Source organism: Chrysemys picta, chromosome 19 (genome assembly GCF_011386835.1).
Source record: "Chrysemys picta bellii isolate R12L10 chromosome 19, ASM1138683v2, whole genome shotgun sequence".
NCBI classification, from domain to species: domain Eukaryota; kingdom Metazoa; phylum Chordata; order Testudines; family Emydidae; genus Chrysemys; species Chrysemys picta.
The window spans coordinates 6,493,161-6,518,851 of record NC_088809.1 but is presented as its reverse complement, the minus strand read 5'-3'; the positions used below and the strand labels follow the sequence as shown (position 1 = coordinate 6,518,851).

Sequence of the window (25,691 nt, the reverse complement as noted above, 5' to 3'; positions counted from 1 at the left end):
GGATGCAACCTGGGACTTGTAGATCTAAAAAGCATAAACTTCTACTGCCTGCTCTTAAAGACCCAACTCTGTTACCTCAAAAGGTTATACAGACTCATAAACCCCATATGGCCTAGTCACTAGAGGGGGACAAAGCTTTACATGCACATAAAGGTTTAAGAAGGGGAGATATCTGGAAGAGCAGTGGGAAAGCTGAGGGAACTGCTTTACAGAAAATCTCTATTACTTTAAAGACTCCGTCTTTCCCCTGCCATTCTACACTCATGGAGCACATAGTCTCTTCAGGTACCAAGGAAGTCTCTTCATGTATCAGTAGCAAGATATTGACCATGCCTAGAACAATTTCCCATGTCTCTCTGGTCAGATTTCAGAGATAAAAAGGAAGGCCCTGAATAAGAATTTTCAGAGGACAATGCGGGAGGCAGGCAGGTGGGCAGGGGTGGGAGGAATCTAGAAAGCTGCTCCTGGAAGCACACAGGGGCGTGAATGTAGTTATCTACAGCATGAAGATATTCACACTTTGTTCTTGGTAGCTCCTGGTTGCAGAGGAAATAGTCCGCATTCTGCTTCCTTTCTTTCTTCCTTAAACTCAATTAATAAAAATAATTATAGTCTGTCCTCAGATTTGTGTGTGTGCGCATCTGTGTGTGTGTACACATACCTCCCCGTTGGCTAGAATGGAAGCTGCACAGAATATCTGAGGGTAGAATTTGGCCATTAGTCAACTAATGCATATAGAAAAAAGCAGAAAAAACCTCCGACATGATAAAACTTCTTAAGTGCAAGAGACAAAGAAATAGTGACCTTGAGCTATAAGCACACTGTACTGTATCTAAGCAATGCCAGTCTAGTTTATATACTGAATAAACACCACCTGCAGTCTCAGCTGACTCCCAAGTGTAAGGTCAAATACCCTTGTAGCTACCTCTGTATAACACAAATTACTGGTGACCGATCAGTATGTAAACATTGCATCACTTATTCATGTATGCAATAATGCATTAACTCACACATGGCACCTATGTTTACACCTAAATAAAGTCATAGCAACCCTACAACCTGATATTTTGTATTTACTTTTTTTATTTTTAAAAAGAAACCGCTTCACAAATCTTTGCTTATTGGAAATCTGCCTAATCTTGCACTAAAAGAGCTGCCCTGGTGGAAAGATGAATTAGTTAATGTTTGCACAGCATTTTGAAAGTGTAGAGCACTCGGTCATTACTAAGAATTATTAGAAATGAAGCGCTGCCAGAGAAAATGGAGGATATTTCCCTTGGGAATACTATCACACTACAGTGTGTTTGACTAAAGGGGACAGGGAGCGTTACCCTCTGCTGTGGGAAAAATTAGATATATAATCTATTTGTCCTCCCAAATTTTACATCTACTTAAAATATGGTGTTAGATGCCTGATTGTAGGTATCCATATTTCAACATTTTGGCCACAGAAAATGATCAATTCACTTATCAGAGGGATTTTTCAGGAGAGATTTGCAATGAGATGAGAGCACTGGAGGTTACACTTAAAGATTCCCCGGCACACAGGCATAATTGAATCACAGCTGGCATAATTACTCTAAATGTACAAAGGGACAGAACAATTATATTTATCTGCCTAGTCAGAGTGTGGTGGGGGGTTGATAATTCTTCCCTCGTAAATTTTATTTAAAGTAGTTTATTCCCAGAGTCACGTCTAAAAAAACCTTTTCTCCCCCAGCCTTTCCAGTTACCATCTGGCAAGTGCAATATATTATTCTGTGGGTTGAGCATTGGCCTGCTAAAGCCAGAATTGTGAGTTCAATCCTTGAGGGGGGCCATTTAGGGAACTGGGGTAAAATCTGGTCCTGCTTTGAGCAGGGGGTTGGACTAGATGACCTCCTGAGGTCCCTTCCAAATCCTGATATTCTATGATTCTTTTGAAAGGAGAAAGTCTCTACTATTTGAAACAGAAAGCAACACAAAATAATTTGATTTTATTTAGGCTGGGATTTTCAAAGAAGTGTAAGAGACACCCAATTTCAGTGGGAGTTGGGTTCCTAACTCCCTTAGGCTCCTTTGAAGATCCTAGTCTTAGAGACTTATATCACACCTAGAACCATCCTAGCAACATAGTGCCTTGAATTCCGCTAATTCTTCCCACCTCAATCGGTCAAGATGTTCAGTCATCCCACAGGGCTTCATTAAGAATCAAGACCCTATAATTTTCTACAGAGTCTCCTGGCCTCGGCTGGTGACAAAGAAATACATCAATCCAATCTTTAATTAAACTAACAAACAACCTTGGCAGCGTCACATGCCTTGAAGTTTGCCACATTAGGGCCTTGCTGAACCAAATAGTGGGGGGGGAAACCTGACGTGAGAATACCCTGGGGCAGGTCCTGGAAGTCATGTGAGAAAAAGGTTGGTTTTGTGATGATGGTACTTGACTGGAATTCAGGCCCTCCCTGTTCAATTCCTCACCCTTACTCTTTCACAGATTTCTTGTGTGATTGTGGTCAAATGACTTCCTCTCTCTGATCCCCATCTGCAAAATGGAGATAAAATTTCCTTTCTCCCACTCTTGGCCTGTCTTGTTTATCTGGAGTGCAAGTTCTTCAGCCAGGAGCCAGCCCTTACTATCAAGTTGTACAATGCTTAACAATGGGACATCCAGTCTTGGTTGGAGCAGCAAGGCAATATACCATAATACAAATAAATTCCCCCAAAAGCGCCTCAGCAGTTGTAATGGGAGAGGCAGTCCCTGAACTTGCTGGCACTAAGGGCATTAAACATTATAGCTAATGTCATAAACAGGGTCCAGCGCCACAGACCGCCTGTGCAGCGTATAGAATAAGGGTGTTATGGTCAGAGCAGTTCCCCCATTCCACAAAAGCATGATTTCTGCATTCCTTCAGCTGAAGGGCCTAGATCATCTTTAGGGACAGCCCCCACAGTAAAATAATCCAGGATGACATAGATAATTGTGGTGAGGGCTACATGAGAGAGAGGTTGCAGCCTGCTGGCCTGCCTTAGGTGGAAAAGCATGAAGGGACAGTGCCTCTTTCTGAGAATTCAGGAGTACTGAAGGATGGAATAGGGTCCCATATCTACAATTGTACTGAAGAAAGTGTTGTTCCACCTGCCCCCAAAGGACATAATGCTGAACATCTTAACAAGCAGCACTAGCTGTAAATCCAACATTTGCTGCCTGCTTGGCTGGAGCTGAATTCCCTTGTTAAATGGAGGTCATGACTTCATGTCATGGGGTAAGCTACTGGGCTAGAACAGTGGTCTCCAAAGTGGGGTGCGTGCACCCCAGGGGGTGCGCAAGAGGATCCTTGGAGGTGCTTGGCAGGAGGAGCGCTTTTTTTTTTTTTGCTTCAGCAGTTCGGGCAGGGGGTGTGTGCTCAAAATTTTTTTACTGATAGGGGTGTGTGATCAAAAAAGTTTGGAGAGTACTGGTCTAGAGTCTGATGGTTAAAGCCTTTGCCCATTAGGACCCTGTGCTGGGAGATTAGCGGCTGCAGCTTTCTTCTTTCTCAGGTCCTCGTCCCTGCTCCATTTAGCTGTAGAACTCAGAACCAGCGTGCCTCAGAGGTGATGTCACACAAGCAGGTTTGGATTCAAATTCTGGCAAGCTGGGTTGCTAGCCACAGGGCGACTTTCCCTTCCCTCCCTTGCCAGAATGGAGGTCTCAGAGAGTGGAGGAAATGGACCGTGCCAAGTGGAGAAAGTGGGCCCAGAAGCAGGTCAGACTAGAGAGAAGATAAGCATGGGAGACTGGAATTGCCCAGCTGGGTACGGCACAGCCAGCCAGGTATGCGGAGGGGAGGTGTAGAGACAATTTGGCCATATGGAGGAGGGAAGGTGAGGATAAAGCACAGGCCAGCTGTGGAAAGGAGACGGAAAATGAACAGCGTGGCCAATGCACACCTTTTAGCTCTGTAGAGTAATCTGGGATACAGTTTTTTTGAAGTGCCACCCAAGAACAGAATGTGCTGTAGATAAGAGAACTTCTCTCACTACACATTTTTTTCCAAGCCATTTTGATTTTTTCAAACAATGTAAACATGTATTCCATTGTGTAGTTATGCCCTTCACAAGCGATGACACAAATAAATGATTCACCTTCACAGATAATGCAAAGAGAGAGCTGTTTTCCCAGTGATGGAAAAGGGAGTTTACACCCAGTCCAGGGAGATCTGATTTCACTGGGTGAGCTTTTATACAACTGGCTTCTGTTAAATACAACAGATCTTATTGATGTCAATGGAAGGTTTGTCTGACCTTGGAGCTGAACTTAGCACAATACTTTTATTGTTCCAGTTATCAATAATAAATTCCAACTCCTAGTGGATTAGTGTCATTAGAAGCAAGAGATATCTACAACATTTCCTTTGTAATGTACTGAGGCTGGGATTTTCAAAGACACTTCAGGAAGTTAGGGACTCAACTCCCATTGACTTTCAGTAGGAGTCTGGTACCTAACTCCTTTAGGTACCTTTGAAAAATCACATCTTAAATGCTTTTGACAGTGTTAATAGTGTCCCTTGTTCAAACATTCAGCCGGGGGATAATGTTTGTCCTGTGCCACATTAAACAATGGGACACAAGTTTGTGTAGATCAAAAAATTAACATATACTAACTTCACAATTTGTAGACAACAGAGAATGAGTATTTGCTCAGCAAGGTGAAGGAGGCAATCCCCTTGAAGAACTGTTCGAGTACCATACCAGCTGGACGTTTGCTCATCTGCCACACTGACGGCCTTGATCAGGACACCTTCAAAATTGTGAGCTATTAAATTGATGCTAGCCGTAGAAGTGTGAATGACCCATCTCTTTTCTCATACAGCCTGGAAAAAAAGCTGCAAAACATTGAGGGAAAGGGAATAAAAAACCATGATGAAATACCTCATTCTCTTTGTGCTGAGGATTTTCTGGTCTCGTTGATTTTTTCCAAGTCGTGCATAACTTATGATCTTTTAGTAAATAACAGACTTTTCCTTTTCTTTCGCTTCGGATAATGACTCACTGTGTGGTCTTGGGCCAGTCCCTTAGACTCATTTTCAAAAGCGGCCACTAGTTTTGCATGACTCACTTTTTTGGATACTCAACTTAAGAAATCTAGGCCTAACCACCCCCCCACCAAAGGGGCTGAGCACCTCAAACTCGCATTTCATTTCAACTAGAGCTCCGGGTGCACCATACCAATGAAAGCCAGACCAATGGGTCTCAAGTTGGACATTCTTAAAAAAAAAAAAAAAATGGGCGCCCAGAGTTATTGGATACTTCTGATGATTTTCTGTCTCAATTAGCCCACTTATGTGAGTGTTTAGTTTCAAAACTGACTCCTAATCCATTTTGACAGACATTTATGAGAACTCAGAGGATCATGACCAACCATTGTACTGGAAGAACTAAACAGCTTCTATTTGAACAACGCAGGAGGCATTTTTCTCTAGCAAGAAGTTCTCGCTCAGAGAACTTCAAAAAAATACACTTTGCATTAATCTGATTTACCTGTTGGAAACATCGATACATAAAACATGGATGTATGAAATGTAAGTGGATATGCAAGCGATATTACTTGGCTAACTTCAGCAGGCCTTAGCCCTGGTCTACACTGGCGGGGAGGTCGATCTAAGTTACGCAACTTCAGCTATGTGAATAACATGGCCGAAGTTGATGTACTTAGATCAACTTACCGTGGTGTGTTCACCGCGGGGAGTCGACTGCTGCCGTTCCCCCATCAACTCTGCCTGCACCTCTCGCGGCGCTGGAGTACAGGAGTCGATGGGAGAGGGTTTGGGGGTCAATTTATCATGTCTAGATTAGACACGATAAATCAATCCCCGCTGGATCAATCGCTGCCCGCAGATCTGGCGGGTAGTGTAGATGTACCCTTAGTGTGTCTGAACTGCTCAGCTTTACCCTACTATTTTATTTGTCATTGGGTAACCGGTGCTTTCATCTGTTATTATTTATCACTGTGGTAGCACTTAAGAGTCCAAGTTTTGGACTAGGACCCCATTGTGCTAGGTGCTGTACATACACAACAAAAATGGTTCTTTCCCTAGAGAGCTTATTGCTGTATTTTTCTGTATTGTTGTTTTCCTACCCGTTGGGGAGGAGGAGGGAAAAACAATACAGTTTTGTAGCTGAGGGCTAGTGTAACAGCAATGCAGCTTTTCCCCCTTCTTAGGAGGAAAAATAGGGGTGTGGAAACAAATGGTGTCTACAGATAAGAGCGAAGAGAAGAGAGCATATTCCAGAGAATGATGCCTGCGAGCTCACTCTGATACACACACACACACACGTCATGAGACCTTCTGCAAACTAACACATAAACTATAGAGAATTTACAACATAGCAGAGGGCCCAGGTATATGGGGAATGAATGCTTTTCCTTCTCCCCTTATTGCAGAATGAGGTATCTTGTAAATTCTGTAGATTGATATTTACATTTGTACCTTATGTCAAAAGAGAATCATCCCCCATCCTTAGCAAGTCCTCAAACCCCTCCCCTTACACCTCTTAGAAGGCACACTTGACAACTGTCCTTTGTGTTCCATGCTGAGAATGCACCAATTGAATCTTCAGGGCTCAACCAAACAGTGCAACTCCAATGGTCTCTGAAGAAGACACTAGCTATAAATGCATTTGCTTAGTTAATCTATGTTCATATAAATTACACTTGTTAAATACAATGCACATTAGACATCTTTTCAGCATAACATGTTTATATTATGAAGGAGACTGTAACTGGCTGATGCCTATTATGTACTTTTAGAGCAATAACCCTGTCTTCTGTCAGTAATATTCTGTCACTGAGCTCTTTGTCTTTACAGTGCAAGGAGTTTCTGAGACCCTTTAAGAAATCTCTTCGGAAACTGGATTTGCCCCAAGAGCTTCCCAGGGACAAAAAACTGAAGTACACTAAGAAAAACTTGACCATCCTGGGGGATCACATCAATATGTTTCTTCAGCAATACTGCAAATCCTGGGAACTCAAACACTGGAAGAAGTAAGATAATCCTTTCACACTAGCACTGACAATACAGTCCTAATAGCATTCATTTATAAGGAAGCTTGGGCTAGTGGATTAAGCAGAGGACTGAGAATAAGAACTGGGTCTGGTCCTGGCTCTGCCGTCGATTTGCTGTGTGCATTTGGGCAATCACTTGGAAACACATTTCCAGACGTCACACGTAATGTTGGGTGCCCACTTGAGACTCACGGAGTGTGGTTTTCTGAGCACCCGTAATTATATCCCACTGGGAGCTGTGGGTAATCAGCACCTCTGAAAATCAGGGCGTTAACATCCCAAGTTGGGCATCCAAAATTAATGGACACTTGAAAACAAATTGACCCTAACCTACCTCATGGATGTATCTGTGTGCTTGTCTTCACTGCCCAGTTAACTCAAGTGTTACCCCTAATTTGAGTCCCATCCAGGTGCAAAAATCCTTCACTCAAGTGAAGTGGCGCTTTTAACTTGGGCTGGCTGGCCAGTCAGGGGATAAAAGTTAAGCGTCATGTTTGTTCAACTCATCAGCTGCTATAACATGTCTACTCTGTGGTGTAGATACAGGCTAGCTCCATTCAGGTGCTGACAGTCCTCCAATGCCTTCCCACAAATCCCCTCGTGTGCCCCGAAGAACAGACACGTTCTCCCACAATTCACAGGGAAAGAATGTCGAGAGCAGCTTAGCGTATTGCAGTGGAAAGAACCCTGGGATGCGCCCTTACAAATCTTATTGCCACACACAAGTGAGCGCAGCACCAGCCTGGCTAAAGCAGATAGTGTTATTTCACAGTGTGGCCGCTCTCACTCACACTAGGCTAACTCGGGAGGAGTAACTCAAGTGTAAATACTCAAGTTCACGCTGCAGCGAAGCCATATCCTGAGTGTATGAGGGTTAATTAGTGAAGTGCCTGCAAATCACTATAGAAGCAACTAGGTATTATTATGGTATTTCCAATGGTGTCACAAGTCTACCATAGTGCCCACAATTTAATCAAAGGTTTATTTGGATTATAAATTCTACCCAATCAATATGTCCGGTTTCATCAATGATAGCACTGTGGATGTTTTCCCGTTAGCCGGTGCCTAAGACACATGGAGGCCATCTGGGTGTAATTCCAATGGTATTCAACTTCACTCAGTGGATTTACACCATGGGTGAATTTAACCCAGGGCCAAATAGCATCTTGTATTATCAGAAGCAACCCAGTTTATGGTGACTGAATGAGCTTATGGTGAAAATACCCTCTCTTTTCTAAGGGTTGTAAACCACATGCAGAAGTTTCCTTTATCGAAACCAGGAAGGGTCTCATGAGAAATGCTGACCCTATGGCTGAAGATTATATAACAAACATGAGCCTTCTGCCTGGAATCCTGAACCCCAGAATGACTCTTCACATTCCAAGGGGAGGGGTGCATCTGTGCCGTTTATAAGCTTAAAAAAAAAAAAGCCCATACAAATGGGTATGTCCCTGGGTACAGGAGAGAGACAGAAATGAATTACCACTAACAGATGCAAAAAAAAAAACAGGTAGAGAAGAATCTGCATTCAAGCAGACGCCTTCACTCAATCATTCCTTCCTCTAGGATGCTGTGGAGATTTGTCTCTCTTTTCTCAGGACTTGATGCCAAACACCTGCGCAAACTGTACAAATACAGTAAGAGCAACCAAATGGCGAAGTTTCTGGTAAGATCCGTAAATCAATAGCAAACTGAAAAGCTACTACAGTAGGTTGTTCCTGCTTACTCGCTTTAAGGGGATCCTTTAATCACACCAGGCAGGCATCTTATATAGTTGACTTAATTCCCACTGATTTAATTAGAGTCGGGATTTCTCCCTACGTCTCCTCAAGGGCTATCAGTTCCTTTGGATTCTTCCGGGTTCTGCTATGTTTTTCAATGACAGTCATTCAGCTACTGGCCAATATATCTTACTATACCGGGCAGAAGCTTCTCACTAGTCTAGCAGCCTGGGAGTATAAAATGGTTTCCAGGGCGTTTCAGCACAATTCACTACCTGGTGACATTGTCATATGGATTAGCATGAGTTATAAAGACTGGAAATCATAGAGAGCTGTAGATGTGATGGCTAGAGCACATGCTACTTCTCAGACAAGAAATAGCTGCTGCTTAACACTCATTTCTACCGCCAAAAATGATAGAAGGCCAGATCCTGCCCTTTGACGACAACAGATAGTTCCTATTAGCTTTGGTGAGAGACCCCAGAGGGATTTGAAAAATAGGTGAATCTGCATAAGCAGTATACAACTCCTACATTTTTCAAACTTAATTCATATTAAAGACATCTCATGGCCAGATTTCAGAGAGAGGGTGTCTTTGAAAGTTAATTCTTCTTTTCCTAGGGCTCTAGCTCTTTCTCACCAAGGTCAGAGTTTGTGATAGGTGTAGGAGTGAGATTTCTACCCCAGCCATAAAGAAAGGGTAAGGAATTCTATCCACCGGGCTGCAGCTCGGCACCTCTTGTTACTCTTCCTTTGTGCAAAAACCCCACCAAAACACGACACTCCACTGCCCACACTCCTCCTGGGGAGACAATGAGAGAACAAACAGCATGGCACAGATATTACTCACATTGCTTAATACACTGTTGGAAGGCCCTTAGTTACAATGGTGAGGAGTATGAAATATGAATCTATGCAAGAATAAAAATCTGCCACATATTGTATAATATTAAGACTAGACTGTCTCTATAAGGACTGATAGAAGAAATGACAGATCAGACATTATATAACTGTTGACAAATGCCTATTGTTCTGCAAGCCAGGGAGAGAAAACAAACCTCTTTGTCTTTTGTGTGGAGGGAACAGTGGGTTTTCAAAGCCCTGCTACATCAGAAACAACAGGCTGTGGCGCAGAATGTTATCATGCACTCTACAAAACATAAATAGATTATTTGGAAACCGCTCATTATTTAGAAGAGCAAGTGTAAATATACGGAACCAACGTTGTAATTAGCAAGAGCTTGAGATTGCCAGCATATTAATTTGATATCTTTATGAAGTTTACTCCATCAGGGAGACTAGCAGAGCTGCCAACCAGCCTTAATCATCTGTTTTCTTAAGGTCAAATCAACAAGATTCCCCTCCCGCAATGTAGTAGGTGCCATCATCGTCTGCAGTTTCAGACCTCCTTAAAAATCTATCTGCTCGGCTTCTGACAGGACAGTTAACGGAGAATTTTAAATGAAAAACCCCTCAGACGATATAAACCAAATGTAAACTGTCATTTTAACCAAGCCACTCTGGGTTGTTTTGGTATCAAAACCTTGGTTGCAGAGGCTGCTTTGCTGCTTGGGCCCTGAGGGTGCTGTTGGTGTCCCGGCTGCACACAGGGTCTGTTCACCTGAATCCCATTACAGGATCCGGGTGCAAGTACATTTTAGTTTTTGTTTTCTCATGTAACATGGAAGGATATTCACACCGGAAACTGAGCAGGCAGCAACCATGAGGGCTAAAAACTTTCATTGCTTAAAAAAAAGCAAGCCAAAATTCTCATATCATCACTTGGCTCCAGGAGCTGGGACATTAAGAAAGAGGCCAAAGAGCATGAACATTTGCAATGTTGTAGTTATGCTGCTGCTATGTAATTCTACATGATGGCTCAAAGGCTTGTCGTTTGCTAAGGTTTTTTTTTCCTTAACCCCCCCCCCAAAAAATAAACCTGTGTAATTTCTACAGAGCTCTATTGCATTTCTGTAGAATTCTACCAGTTTGATCTCGGTTTACTTCTAAAAGATTTTTCTATAAGGGCTAAGATAGGGATATGAGTTTAGATACTCCAGGCTAGCCAATCAGCAAAGCTTCTCTGCATACAGACGACATCACGATTTCTCAGTGAACCCCTATGATGGTCAAACAATTAAAATGCTGATTTCACTGCCTAGGTTTGGGTGAAACTGCACCGATGTATAGTTGCATCTCTTTGAACCTAGGATGAATTTGGCCCAGAAGATGCAGTGAGTCGCTCAGCAGTTGGGGTGTGTATGTCTCTTTCTGCCATCAGTGGAGTTCTCAGAATAGATTTCTGGTTTTAAAACAGGACCCATGGGATCTTCACCTGGTGGTTGGCTGGGGTTCAGAGAGACAGTAGTGAGTCAGAGAAAGAGCTTAGCTTCTAGTCAGCTAGCTGCAGGGCTGGGCAGGGCTGGGAGGCTTCGGTGGAAGATTAAGACTCAGGAATAGAAGAAAGTGGAGTCCCTCCAGTGGTACAGGAAATAGCTTACTAGTAGGCTCCAACTTTTTTCTTTTATTAACCTAAATCCACCCCCTGGTGCCTCCATAGATTCTTGGCTCTATCCAGCAGGGAGCAGAACTCCCACAGTGGGGATCTCTGAAGGCAGTTCCATGAAAGAAAGAAGTTCGACTCAACCTTAGAAAACACAACCACCTGCATTGATTAGTAGTTGCTCATCTAGAAACATTGGTGTAGCCAAATAGGACGATAGTTTACCCAAGAGTTCGTTTCCCAGCATGAGGAATCACTACATGAGCACCTGGTCATACACTTCAATTTTGTTTAATGCCACCTTCTTGTGTTATGTGAATTTTTATGTTTGTATTTATTTGTAGAAATTGTACTGTAGCTCACAAAACCCCGATTCAGTTCCAATACCCGAAAACACCAAGTTGACTAAGCTGTATGATGCCTGGGGCCTCCGTGGAGACATAAATAATATGCAAGGGAAGCGGAGTCAGATCCAGTCACAGCCATCACAAATGAGCCTACAAGGTGACTCAGAGGCAGCAAGTATGACGAAGAAGAGGTACTGCTGCTGCTGAAGGACGCTAGGCATAGCTGAGAGCCAATAGCAAGCCAGGCAACTTTTTCACATTTGCTGTCTGGTCACCCTAATTGGGACGAATCCTACTTAGCTAACCAAGAGAACGGTCATGAAGTTCAGTTCATGGGTATTTGTTACGTGCATTGAAGATGTGAGACACTTGGGAATGCCAAGTACAATTACAATGCATATGTAATAATTATTTCAAGAATTTTAAATTGCTCTTCACTTGAAAGGCCCCATCACTAATTATTACTCATGACTGGTAACACCACGATTTGAACATAAGAACAGCCATACTGACCAGACCAATGGTCTATCTAGCCCAGTATCCTCTCTTCTAACAGCAGTCGATGCCAGATACTTCAGAGGAAATGAACAGAACAGGGCAATTAGCGAGTGATCCATCCCATGTTGTCCAGTCCCAATTTCTGGCAGTCAATCTAACAAGAGCTAATATGCCTCAACTATGTCAGTAGAATGGGAAAATATATATGCATGAAATTGGTTAGAGTAAGGAACTGAACTGTCTGAGGAGGGGTCTAAAGCATGTGGATACTACTTGTTAACTGAATGGCTCAGGGCTCAGCGTCCATTTTGGTTTCCTTTGTTGGTTAGAATGTACAACCCCCCCAAGCTTACAGAAGTTTTCCCCCTGGTTCTCTTTTAGGCTCTATAAGACCACTTCAAAGACTAACAAACAGAGAGCACCTGACAAACCCTGCACCATCAGCAAGCCTCATGGACAAAAAGCATAGAATGAAAAATACAGCGCCTCTATAGTTCAGGAATTTTCCCACACCCAGCAGCTCTTAAGAATTAAAAAATTCTATAAAACGGCTAAGTATTTGCTGTAACCTGGAAACCAGAAAATACCAAAGCAAAAGCTTGGAAAGGAAGATTAAAGACAGTTTTTGTAAATTTAAGAATATGTGGTCTCCTTTGTAAATATCTTGCATCTTACCCAATGAAAGAAGTTTTTAGTGTACTTATTGGTAAATATTAAACTTATTTGTATTTATAGCATCATTCTTAGTAACATTTTGGAAGCAACTGGTTTTTAAATAAATGAATACAGTGAGTAGTCCATACATTTTCTTCTGATGAAGGGAACCTTATTCTAGGAACAGCATTGGTTCCCGTTATTTCCAGCTATACTGGGCAAATATTGGCTATCAGCCAATGACATCAGTGGCAATCTTAGCAAACATCGGTGCTGCCATCCATTGGCTCATTGCAGGAGCGTTTTATTGGGGCTTTCATCTGAGAGTTGATATTTGCAGAGGGCTTGGTATTTGAATAATAATTTTGTGATAACGGATTGCCTGATTCTTTCTGGTCTGTGGTGGGAGTTGGTGGCTGGATTTGGCTGTACAGTAGGAGGTGAGTTTGTAAAGAAGTGTTGAACATGCCTCTGGCCTGGAATTGGCACCTTTTAGTCTTTTTAAAAGTGAAAATAAAATTCTGCCCTATGTTTTCTGCCAAGGCACCCAAGAGCAGCGGAGTTGTTTTTACTCATCTCTATATTTGATCTGAAGCATGCCTGGGGCAAGTAATTTTTGCCTGTTGAATTCTCTCTATGAACATGCCTGTCTAAGTTCCCCTGTGGCCATTTTCAGGACTTTTAAATCCCCCCAGTTTGCAGCAGGCAGCTTAAATCATGACAATTTAGCTCCCCCTCTTTTCATTTGCCTGCAGGGGTGGGGTAGGTAGTTTGTGATGGAGGGAACAGCTGTATTATTTTTAGAAGTCTCACTGTAGCATGCAAGAGCCATCTAGGGCTTGACATGCACATTTATGGCTTGATCCAATGCCCATTGAAGTCAACAGGAGACTTCCCATTGATCTCATTGGGGATTGGAGCAGGGGCTCAAACCTGATTAATTGTCCAAACAACAACAAGGTCAGGCAAATTAAGCGCATTCACACAGGAGCCCCTGTGAAATTTAAACAGAAATATGTGGAAGAAACGTAGCCAGGGATGGAGGGGCAGGCAGCAAGCATAACTGGTGCTAAAAGTTGCCTTTACTGCGCAACAGTAGGGTTACCATATTTCAACAAGCAAAAAAGAGGACGGGAGGAGCCCCGCCCTAGCCCCGCCCCTGCCCCTCCCACTTCCCGCCCCCCCAGAACCCCCAACCCTCCCCCCGTTCCTTGTCCCCTGACTGCCCCCTCCTGGGACCCCTGCCCCTAACTGCCCCCCGGGACTCCACTCCCTATCTAAGCCTCCTTGCCTCTTGTCCCCTGACTGCCCCAACCCTTATCCACACCCCCACCCCCAGACAGACCCCTGGGACTCCCACGCCCCATCCAACCACTCCCCACCCCCTGACAGCCCCCCCCAGAACTCCCAACCCATCTAAACCCCTCTGCTCCCTGTCCCCTGACTGCTCCGATCCCTCTCCCCACTCCTGCCCCCTGACAGCTCCCCCCCAGAACTCCCAGCCCCCTACCCCCCGCTCCTTGTCCCCTGACTGCCCCCTCCTGGGACCCCTGCTCCTAACTGCCCTCCAGAACCCCACCCCCTACCTAAGACTCCCTGTTCCTTGTCCCCTAACTGCCCCCTCCTAAGACCCCCCCCAACTGCCCCCCAGGACCCTACCCCCTACCTGTACCCTGACTGCCCAAAACTTTCTCCACTCCCCTCCAAAAGCCCCCCCCCGTTTCTTGACTGCCCCCTCCAGAACCTCCCTGTCCCTTCTCCTGCCCCCCCTTACCCTGCTGCTCAGAACAGGGTGTTGGGCTCTGTGCCAGCCGGACACATGGCTGAGCTCCCCTGCACAACACAAAACCCGGTCCCTGGCCCTGCACAGGGCTGCCGGAGCGGGCTGCAGGAGGAGGAGCTGCCGGCCGGCTCAGAATGCAGGGAGGGGGGAGTGGGAGGAGGAAGCTGCTCCGGAGTCCAGCCCGGGACTTTCCTGCAGCCCTCCCAGCCGCTCGCTCTGCTCTGCTGGGGGAGGGGGAAATCCCGGACATTGTGAGTGCTTTACAAATTCCCCCCGGACGCTATTTTTAGCACACAAAAGGAGGACATGTCCGGGTAAATCCGGACGAATGGTAACCCTACGCAACAGTCCCTTGATATGTTTCACTATATAGAATAGCAGAAAAACCATCATGTAATACAAGGGTATAATTCCATCAAGGAGTTCCAGTGGAATTATAAACAATTTGTGGGCAGCTGAAGTGGTTCTTTCCATAGAAGATGAAATTTCCCAGGATGACTGTTGAATATTTATTTTTCAGTTGATACTTATATTTCTAGTTGAAGGGTTTGAGCTTTTCCATTTCATACACCACATAGCAGGTTTGCAACTGGATATAGCCTCATCACACGTATCAGAAAATAGTGTATGCCCTGAAAGTGTCACACTTCTTTAAATAATGTTGATTGCGGTTAAAGTCTGCTCATTCACAAATTATTCTTGGAGTTACCCAATGGACTTGAGGGGTGTGTGTGGGGGAATCTTGTTAATTAGAGGCGGGCCCACCAGCAAGGTTCTGAGGCCTACCAAAGTCAAGCAGCTCACATAGATGCCTGGTGAGATGGTGCAGGGAAAGGGAGGAAGAAAAGAAATCAAGTCCAAGGCTAGTATTCATTTCAGTTGAATCCAGTACGTCCAATATATACTAGTCATTTCTGTGCACAACCTGATAGTCTGTATCCTAACGTCACTACTGCATCAACATGGGCTTGTTACTTTTCCTATTATAATCTACAAGTTTAGGCGTTGGCAAAAGTTAACAGTTTTAAAGTGGTCTCATAACTGCAAGAGGTCCAAAAGCTTGATGCACAAGTTTCTTAACTCAGATCTTCTTTACCTTTCAGTGTTAAAAAAAGATGAATCGGGGATTCATGGAAACATTGTGCTATGGTTTTGACTATGAACTAAGGCAAGATTTTCACAAATTTAAAAAAATTTCAGACCATACATAACGTGGATCACAGTAAAAAATAAAGCTGCAGACAGCGAAAGGAGAAATCATTTACAGTTAGCGAGATTAGTTGCGAAGAAAAGCTTCAATAGCTTTGATCAGAACAAGCAAAGATAGGAAACTGAACACTGAACGCATGTAAAGCCGCAGTGACATCTGGTGGCCAGCCAACTTATTCAAAGATTTAAATTCTCAACACACAAACGAGCACAAAACAGTCTCCATCTTAGTTAGATGTTCACATCTGTTGTACATAGAGAACTTCCTGTCCCCCAGAAATTCTCAATGGTTCTCTTGTCTCTGTTTTCTTTTAAAATACATTTGAGTTATAACAAAAGGTGTAGGGATGACAGCCTGTGAGCCCTCTTTATCTACAAAGAGAAATACACACCATACTTTTGTCAGTACTGTGCTGCGACTCAGGTTTGGTCTACACTAAACCCCCAAATCGAAGTAAGGTACGTGAATAACGTAGCTGAAGTCGACGTACCTTACTTCGAACTTACCGCGGTCCACACCCGGCAGGCAGGCTCCCCCGTCGACTCCGCGTACTCCTCGCGGTGAGCAGGATTACCGGAGTCAACGGGGAGCACTTCTGAGTTCGATTTATCGCGTCCAGACAAGACGCGATAAATCGAACCCAGAAGTTCGATTGCCTGCTGCCGAACCAGCGCGGTAAGTATAGACAAGCCCTCAGTGTCATGGGCATTCTTGGGCACAAATAGCAAACTGCTTCTCTCCACCTATCTCAGGGCTTCTTGGAGATGGTTTCCCTCCTCCCAGGGTGTGGGTCTCATCTTGGAACTGATCCCTGAGGGACAAAGACATCACACACACTTCCCAGATGGGAGGTAGGAGTGGGAGGACCAGGTCTCAAGTTTACACCCAAATATTTGGGGGGTAACAATGGGTCTGTGAAAGCTCAACCCCATAGGTCTAAAGGATATATGCTGGCTTGCTAGAGGAACATTTGTTATCTGAACATGTGAAATTATGAAAGGTAGAGGACAAAACTACCATAAAGGGAATAAACCTGTCCAGGTGATAAGTCAAGGAGTTACTCTAGGGTGCTGGTCAGCACCCTAGTTACACCCACTCTTTTAGGAGGAAGATGCAGCAGACTGACAATATCCTGGACAAACCTTATGGAATTAGAGTAAACATTACTGAATTAATTTGGATCCATTGTATTAAAAATGCAATCGTGCATGTTATTGTATGCAACTTCTCTAGAAGACTGAGTAATGCTATCTCTGGAAAGCATTAGGAACTTCAAAGGACTTTTGGGGACAATATGCATGACGTGGATTTTCTAGAAAGTACTTGGGAAGACAAAATTGCAAATTATACCCTGCGAAGCCAGCCTTTTGACACTACACCCTCAGGAGAGAAACCCTTTTTTTTTTTTAACTAATTACCTGCTCCTGGAAACTCCACATCAAAGACTCCCAAAGCATGTAAAGGATGGACTAAACTTTTCATGAGTGTGCTAGTTCAGAGCTGAGGCTGTTACGAACTTGTGACCACAGAAGAGACCGCTTTGTGGGGTTCTGAAGGACTGGACTGCTCCTGCCAGAGCCCAAGTTAGAATTGGGGTGATGTCTGGTAAGCTTCTTAGCACACACGTAGGTTCTTCTATTGTTTTTATCGGTAATGCTTTTACCAGAAGACTAAATGAGCTTACATTGAAAGAACTGTGTGGTAGCTTAACTGTGGGCAATTACAGTGGTATCCGTCTCTGAAGAGAAAACAAGTAGGTCTGCTTAGACAGACTGTCATTGAAATCAACAAGAAATAGGCAGCTAGGTGCTTTTGAAAATTTTATCAGTTGTCAACTGCATCTTTAGCCACCTAAATACCTTGCAAAATCCAGTCCTAAGGTTTTGCAGTGTTTTGTTTAAAGCAATAGTACCCTCTCCCTCTGCAAGGGAAAAGGAAAAGCAATTAGCCAGTTGGTATTAGGACTAGTCAGAAAGACTAAAAAGACTACTTCCTGGGTCCACAGGGAGTCTGTTGAAATTTTCTTAGATTGTAAACTGTTAATGGTAGACTCTCTCTGGGTGTGGACAGCAGTTAGCACAGTCCATGTACTGTACTAAAACAGTAATAATAAATAGAAATAAAACCTTTTGGTGGCCTGAAAGTGCATCACTTGTCTAAAAGCAGCGAATGCCGATGAAACAGGAGTCAAACCATCAAATCCCCATACTCCATACACAGTAATTCCCAAGATAAAGTTTCCACATTTTTTACTTTTCTAACTACTGGAGATTTGTCACAACCAGGCCGGCTCCAGGCACCAGCTTCTCAAGCAGGTGCTTGGGGCGGCAGGTCCAGGTATTCGGCAGCAATTTGGCGGAGGGTCCGTCACTCCGCCTGAGAGTGAAGGACCTCCCGCCGAATTGCCGCCGCAGATTGTGATCGCGGCCGCGGCTTTTTTTTTTTTTTTTTTTGGTTTTGGCTGCTTGGGGTGGCCAAAACCCTGGAGCCGGCCCTGGTCACAACAGCCTAATGTCAAAAGAAGTCACTTCTAGTACTCAATACATGGCACAGGATGCCAAAAGGCAATACAATTTAAGTTACTACCTACGACCAAAATACTTGCAGGACCTTATATCCTATTCCTTTTATAAAACTAATCAGCTCACTGGAGGCAAGTGAGGTGGTTTCATTTAGTATTCTTTTTCCAGAAGCACTGACAGACAAACAAGTAGATTCTACCTAAATGGTGAGTTTGTTCCTTTCAAAGCCAAAGTTAAACTGCATTGAGGTATAGCTGAAAAAGGTAAGGCATGATCCCCACACAACTTGCTGTCCCTCTGCTGTCTATGTATCTTTTAAATCTTATTCCATTTCGAAGATGTGCATATACACAGATAAACACAATGAGAGGCGAGAGAGAGGGTGTATGTTTGTATGTATCTTAGTATATTATGTAGCTCTAGCAAAAAATGTAATTAAGGCTGAAGTTAAGGCTTAAATAAGGCTGCCACATAATGTTTCTTTACAAAAAATAAACTTAAAAACCCTCAAACTTTATTTAATAGTGAAATGTGAGTTAGGTTTGGTTAAGAAGTGCGAAGTCTAAGAGAGAACCCAACAAACCTCCCCTGCCAAAACCACAATTAGAGTTTAAACTGATGAACAGAGTTAATGTTACACTTCTCAAAGGGAGATCAGGCCCTTGGTATCCTTTTCTTCTTTAAGTATGAGTTGCACACATTGGAATCTAAAGAATATTCACACCTTTCCTCCCAAGAAAGAATGATAAGCATTACACTCACTTGTTGGTTGAAACTGTGCTGTAATGCACTCTTCAGCATCACAGAAGGATACTGCATTTTGTTCCATCAGTGGAACTTGCTTAAAAAGGTATGCAATCTGCAAGTTGACTATTCAATTCTACGGGTGTCTATGGGAAAGAGCGGAAAAGAACAGACTTTTTGGAGGGCACAATTATAACTAAATTCAAGGCAAATACTATGAATGCAGGAACACTATATTTATTAGGTCAATAATTCATTTTAGCAATACAATTACAGAATATCACAATGCTGGTTACAAACATACTCAGTATGGTTTGATGGTTACAAATAATGTTGGGCACTGCAGTTTATGTGAAGTAGGATACGAAAAGTTATTGACACAACAAATAGAATGGTGTTCAAAGTCTAGTAATGATCAAGATACGTTCATATCAATTACTGTGGCACTGTAAGTGGGGATTCCAGTTTAAAAGGTGGTCTTTGTTTTAGTATTTTGCTTTAAATAGTTCAAGCAACATCTTTTTAGAATGCTATTAAATTAAAATCCCCTGTAGTACAATAAAGTATAAAAATAGTACTGAACCTGGTAATAGTCAATAAAATGTAGAGTTCATTCACATCATAAGGTAAGAAATAAATGGTAAAGTTTTTGTTACCATAGCAACATTGCTTCCCATAAAGGAATATACATAAAAAGAAAAAAAAAAAGAGTTACACGTATGGTACCTGCGACAATTATTTAGTGATCCAACACTTAACTTGTGCACCACAAACCAAGTTTCTAGATATCTCTCTATATATTTATATAGTATATATTTTTCATCTTAAAATTTACTTTTCAAAAGAAAAAAAATGTGCACTTCAACAAATTCACTAAGGCCACTCATGCTATAGATACCTAGGACTGCAATGAAATATTGTTAACAAGACCCTAGAACACGCATCTTGGTATCGGTGAAGGGAAACCTATTTCACTGCCTAAAACACTCCTGAGATTTGGGGACAAAAGCGTTACCAGTGATGTCAAATGCGTATATATAGTCCAGATCTCTGGATAAAATCCCTCCTCCTCCTCCTCCCCACAGCAAGAATCCCCAAAAGGCCAAGAAATGAAATGTGCAACAGGCCATTTGCGTCAAACATGAAAATATCCACAACGAACAGAATATTCAGATTTGCAATTAGCACTTGGCCAGCAATACTTTTTTTTAAAAAAAGTTAACAATAAAATTGTAAGTACAATAAAGTTTCTGCACAGGCAACAGGGTTAGAAACTTTGTTTAGAGACCGATAATAGCAACATCCATCCAACTAACTTTGCTACCATGCTGTAAAGTAAAATCCAGTCAGTTTTAAAATCAAGTAAAGGTTTTGTCAACATATTCAATCATGTTTTAGGCACGATGCGTTTTCCTTTTTTTTGTAACTCTACCAGTATGTGCGACAATAAAAAGGTAATTAAATAAAATGTGCATTTTTTTGTACCATAAGCAGCAGCATAATGGCACCGTTAGCAAATTCTAGACCACAGCATTTTTTAAATTTAATTTTTAAAGTTATGAAAAGAATGTTATTTTCCTAATAAGTTAGAATTCAACAAAAAATTATTTATCAACAAAACACTTGTGTGCAAAAAAAAAAAAAAAGGAGATTAAACAATTGGTATCTATACAACAAAGTAGTGAGTGCATGTAAAGACTTCTATGAAAGAGAAAGGCAGACACTTGTTGGTTGTAAGTAACATCACAAAATAAGTGACCAACCAACTGTTTGGAGCGCAATAGTTACTAGCTATTTTACTTCAAGTAACGGAGGGATACGTGTTTAAACATTTTATTGTGACTTTTTCCCCTTGCCCAGCTTAAAGTAGCCTTTGTTCCTTCCATTCCATTAAAAAAAAAAATACTCCTCTTGAGGTTGGGAAAAAACATCCATTCTTACAGCTGATGGAGATGGTTTCTGATTCTAAGAACCGTGGAACAAAGCATTGAGGAAACTCTGACATCACTTTCTTCCCTTTCTTTAGAAATTGCACTGTTTGCATAAAATAGAAGATACAAATAAAACTGATTCACAAAACCAAAGCCTACAGTCAAACAAATGTTAGAGCTTTAAATTTAGAACCAAAGCTGAGAAATTCGGAGCAAAGACTGAAATTCTGTCCTGGACACTCTTGTGTCAAGGTATTGCAGATGATTTAAAAAAAATTACTTACCTGTAAATTTAGTTCTTTGGAAAAAGTATTTCACTGGATTCCCACTCTTGGGTCTCCACTTCAAGCCTAAAATTATGCAGTAACTCCTCAAGGTTGTTGACCCTTTGAGGAACTCGCCAGTGCACTTTGCACAGACCAATTGCCAATGCATCGGCCTTGCCTAGTTGGCTTCATAGTTGGCTGCTTGATGTACAAGTGGCAAAAGTACTCCTAAATTGCAACCCCGTACCTACAGTCACAAGAAATTACATACGTTCTAAACAGGGTGAGAGAAAAGCATGAATAGACCTCCTTAATTTTAAAGGTGAATGAAGGGCAATCTACAGATGTGGTATCTTTATCAGATGAAGAATTATAGGGCAAGTAATTTTCTTTGACCATATCTCACACACTAGATTCCCATTTATAGGAGCCCAGAGGCCCCAAAATCGCTTTACTTTTAAAATGAAGTGCCAACAACATGCTGCAACAGGCAGCAGCGGTAAAGGAAAGTCAGGCAATGCATCTAACACCACCAAGTTTTGTGTGTCAAAACACAATAGTCCAACAAACTACACAAGAGGTTAAGACTTCTGTAGTAACGTGAAGGGACAATTCAAGAGAGATCCGGAACAGAAAACTATAGGGGCCAGGAAAGTTTGAGGAACACTAGCTGCGGAATCGCTCCCTTGTTGCAGAATCTAAATCAAGATGCCAAGGTACAGAGCTTAGAGCAGGCCGTGTGGTTGTTTTGTAAGCCTGCTGTACTAAGAAGTCTGCAGTTGCCAGCCGCAGCTGTTCTACTCTGCACGTAATATGCTTTGACATTCAGACCTGCTAAGTCATAGTTGTGAGATGCAACCAGATAGTCTGTTAGGGCCCAATTCAGCAATGTACTAAAACATTCAAGTAGTTTTATTAAATTGGGAGTTCCCATGGGCTTAAAGTAATGTTTCTCTAGGCCACATACCCAGAATTTTTTTCTTCTGCCAGCTGGCTAACTTTTAAGGTTTCAAGTTCACTAGATAAAACCCCACGAGCACTACAGAATATAGGAATTGCTTCAATAGCACATGCATCTCCATCTGAGTGATCACATAATGCACCTGTTGCACTGGCTGAAATATAGCCAATGTGCGCTGGAAAGCAAAAAAAAGTTCTTGGTCAAAAAAGAATTGAAATGTTTTGTTAGGTGATCGGGAAAAAAAAAAAGACGTTACTTTACAGAACCGCGTTGTGCTCTCCCAACTTCCCAGTTGCCAACCCGCTCAGAGAAAAAGAGAAGGTGGGTACTTTACAACACTAATAAGACACTATCCATGCTCCTTAAGAGTCTATAATCTAAGTTTTAGGCTTAATTTAACAAGGGAAGACAAGAGTCCCTGAAGCAAAATTAAGTTAATCAGGAAAGGAGCTGGAATGATACTAGAACTGTCGCATTTTTTGGAAACTGTTGTTGACCAGTTAGAAAGGAACTGATGATGGAACAATAAAGGAGCCTGAGAAAGTGGCAAAGGTGAGTACACAGGACATCTACCAGTATCTCAGGATAAAAAACAAAACCTTGAGAACTTGGGAGTTCCCTCTTAGTTACAACCTAGAAGCAGAGACCCAAGATTAGGAATCCAGAGCATATGGAATCTGCAGAGAATGTAAGATTACTTACTAGTTTGAGGCTTGTAGGTACTTCTGCAATACATAAATCACTAGTTTTGTTTCGGACAGAATTTAAAGCTTTTTTCCCTGATTTTCTGAGGTTTAAAATAAAAGAAAGGGTATTATTTTAAATAGGATTAAAGTGACTATTTAAAAAGTTTAAAAATATGAGAACAAGCTCTCATAACAATGTATCAATTTTAATGCATATTATTTACCTGATCGTCTATAATTATTCCTAAAGTGTAAACAAATATTTGGGGACTTAAATATTTATTTAGTTGCAATTTATCTCACAAATGTGTTTGGGGACATTTTAAAGAGTCTAATTTTCACTTGAACAAAAATTACTATAGAGAATCTAATACAGTTTAAGATTACATATAAAATTATGAAAAGTTGGCTTTTGATAGACTGCAATACATCATTAAAAGCTGTTGAAGTCTTAATGCTACTAGTTATTCTACTGGTGTGCATATGCCATCCCTTATTTTTAAGGGAAGAATCACAACTACACTAGCACTAAAGCCACATTTCCAAATTAAGTAACTAATTTTTTAACTTGGTGTTACTCCCCCTCAAAAGATACTTGAAGGCACTAGTTTACAAACTATTGGCCTGCAACTTTTCAGTTTAGAACCAAAGCCATTATTAAAATTATAGGAATTCAAAGAAGTGTCTGAAATCACTACCTTCTATTTTTTTGTATTCCGCACTCTTATAATCTGAAGACAAAAGAAAACCTTCGTAACAAATAAAAAAAATTCACTCCAAGTACTGTAGGAACCTTGTTTGCCATGCTTCAACCTGGACTGAATTTTCACAGCCAAATTATAAACCCCTGAAAATAGGGGGGAAAACTGACAGACCCTTAACTATAGAGGCACTGTTTGTGCCACTATAATAAGAATTGAGGTAAAAGCAATGACTTATTTCTAGTTTGCTATGCTATGTAGATTTTTCAAATTTTGAATATTACCTCAACATTAAAACAGACTTGGTTCAATTAAACAAAACAAAAAACGCAAAACAAAAATTAAGACAAGCTAGTGAGATAGGCATCGTTAAGGGATCTTTACATCTAACTGATGCTTTTTAAATTAATATAGAGGAATCAGTTTCTGGTTGTACTATTGTTTAATGTAGAAATGAAGCATCACAAAAAAGACCTGTTGTGCTTTTTTGGCATTTTCCACTAACCCCTGCAAACTGTACAATAAGTTGTGATCTTCAGAAACATAAACTTGAACTGGATTGTAATACAAAACTATTAGTCAGTATAAACAAGTTACTGCCTCAATTATTAGACTAAGCCCATTTAAAAAGGAAAAGAATGGCTGCAGCAAATAGTTAAGCATTTCTAGTTTTTCCTTATGGCATTGACATTTTAATATCGGTATAAGCTTACTAGTTGAAAACATGCCATCGCAACTGCTAAAGGACGTTCAATTCCTAGTTTTGTATCTATCACATGAATATATTTTTGTATTATCACTGATCGTACATCTAAATGAAATATTTCTACTGTAAAAGTGAATGCAGGGGCAGAAATATTAAATTAAAGCCACTGGTCCAAAGACTCTTTTCTAGACAGGCTGGTCCACTTTTGATTCTCCTGGTCCTTTTATGGAAAATTATTATAGCTCTTGTACTGTACCAAAGGAAATTTGGATTGCTGGTCTACTGGAGCTTCTATCACTACAGATGAACGCTGGTCCAATTCAGATGATTAAAAAACACACGGCAGTTACTTCCATAACAAACTAGCGTGGTTTACAACACACACATTTCTTTCTGGAGTGGTTCTTTGCCACTTTTCTTCATAAGGCAGCAAACAAAGCTAGGGCATTTCCTCTTTAGTTAATATTTATCATTAGCTCTGCTATAATGCATAAAGTATAAACACCTTTTTCATTTCTTACAATAGAATATTTATTACTTCTACTTGTTGGAAGAATTTTCTTGCTGAAACCTTCCTTTCATAATAAGAATGCAACTCTTTTAACTCTTAAACAGTTTTATTTAAGTTTATTTGCAGATTTCCTGCAAAGTAGCTTCTTTTGCAGAAGAAGGGGGAGGGGATCCTGGTGTTTGGTATTCAAATTCAATAAGCCAAACTAAACATGCCATACACATGCTGATAAGAACTTAACTCGTATTCATCTGTATGGGCACTCTTCAATGGACTGGACCAGTGTTTCAATGCAAATTCCAGCCCCCAGAAAACTACATGGTTTAGATTTCACAGTATGACTTTCCCTTGTAATCTTGGGGGAAAAAAACTTAATTGGTTAATTGACCAAGTTCTCTAGCTATTCTGTCCATCAATGTTCTGCGACATCAGAAAAGACTGGACTACTTCTTCAGTGGATTGAGGGCTGGTGCTTACATCCTCCAGAGCATCTGTAACTGAGAACTGCCGATCCCGCAATCGGTTCCAACTGGCCAAAATATTGTGGTATTCAAATACTTTCTCATAATTGCCAATGGAATTGTACAGTTTAATGAGACCTCTGTAATCATATTCTAGTCCACTGTAACCTTCGCCAAAAAGCTTCTTTCCTAAAGAAATCCAAAAGAAAACAAAAATTGAAGAACACGATAATTTAACCACGTTTAATTCCTCATCTCTCAGGCCAGTTTGCCGTTGATAACATGAACCGCATAGTCATCATCTTTTTGTTAGCAGGAGTCAAATTTAGTACTTAATAAAAGGAGTGCAATGCGTAAGTTTCCCTGTGACTACTTCCCCATGCATTTCCGCCCTTTTACTTTAGTACCCTACTAAATTTCTGGGGCAATCTCAACCAGATTTCAACTGTGATCGTA

General features: G+C 41.6%; 2 protein-coding genes across 2 annotated transcripts in view; one reads left to right on the top strand and one right to left on the bottom strand.

Moving 5' to 3' along the window:
- Window positions 1-3,667: 3,667 nt before the first annotated feature.
- On the top strand, window positions 3,668-12,874 carry CHCT1 (CHD1 helical C-terminal domain containing 1). The gene is made up of 6 exons (XM_065573499.1): window positions 3,668-3,799; window positions 4,644-4,775; window positions 6,834-7,009; window positions 8,597-8,696; window positions 11,599-11,792; window positions 12,835-12,874. The coding sequence occupies exons 1-6, from the start codon at window positions 3,668-3,670 to the stop codon at window positions 12,872-12,874; spliced, it is 774 nt and encodes a 257-aa protein (XP_065429571.1).
- A 6,359-nt stretch (window positions 12,875-19,233) lies between these two features.
- Window positions 19,234-25,691, bottom strand: part of APPBP2 (amyloid beta precursor protein binding protein 2) — a 39,614-nt gene continuing 33,156 nt past the window's right edge. Inside the window, exon 13 of the mRNA XM_005298806.4 lies at window positions 19,234-25,424. Within this exon, the coding sequence (XP_005298863.1) occupies window positions 25,171-25,424 (254 nt within the window). The 3' untranslated portion in view covers window positions 19,234-25,170. The remainder of the gene's footprint in view (window positions 25,425-25,691) is intronic.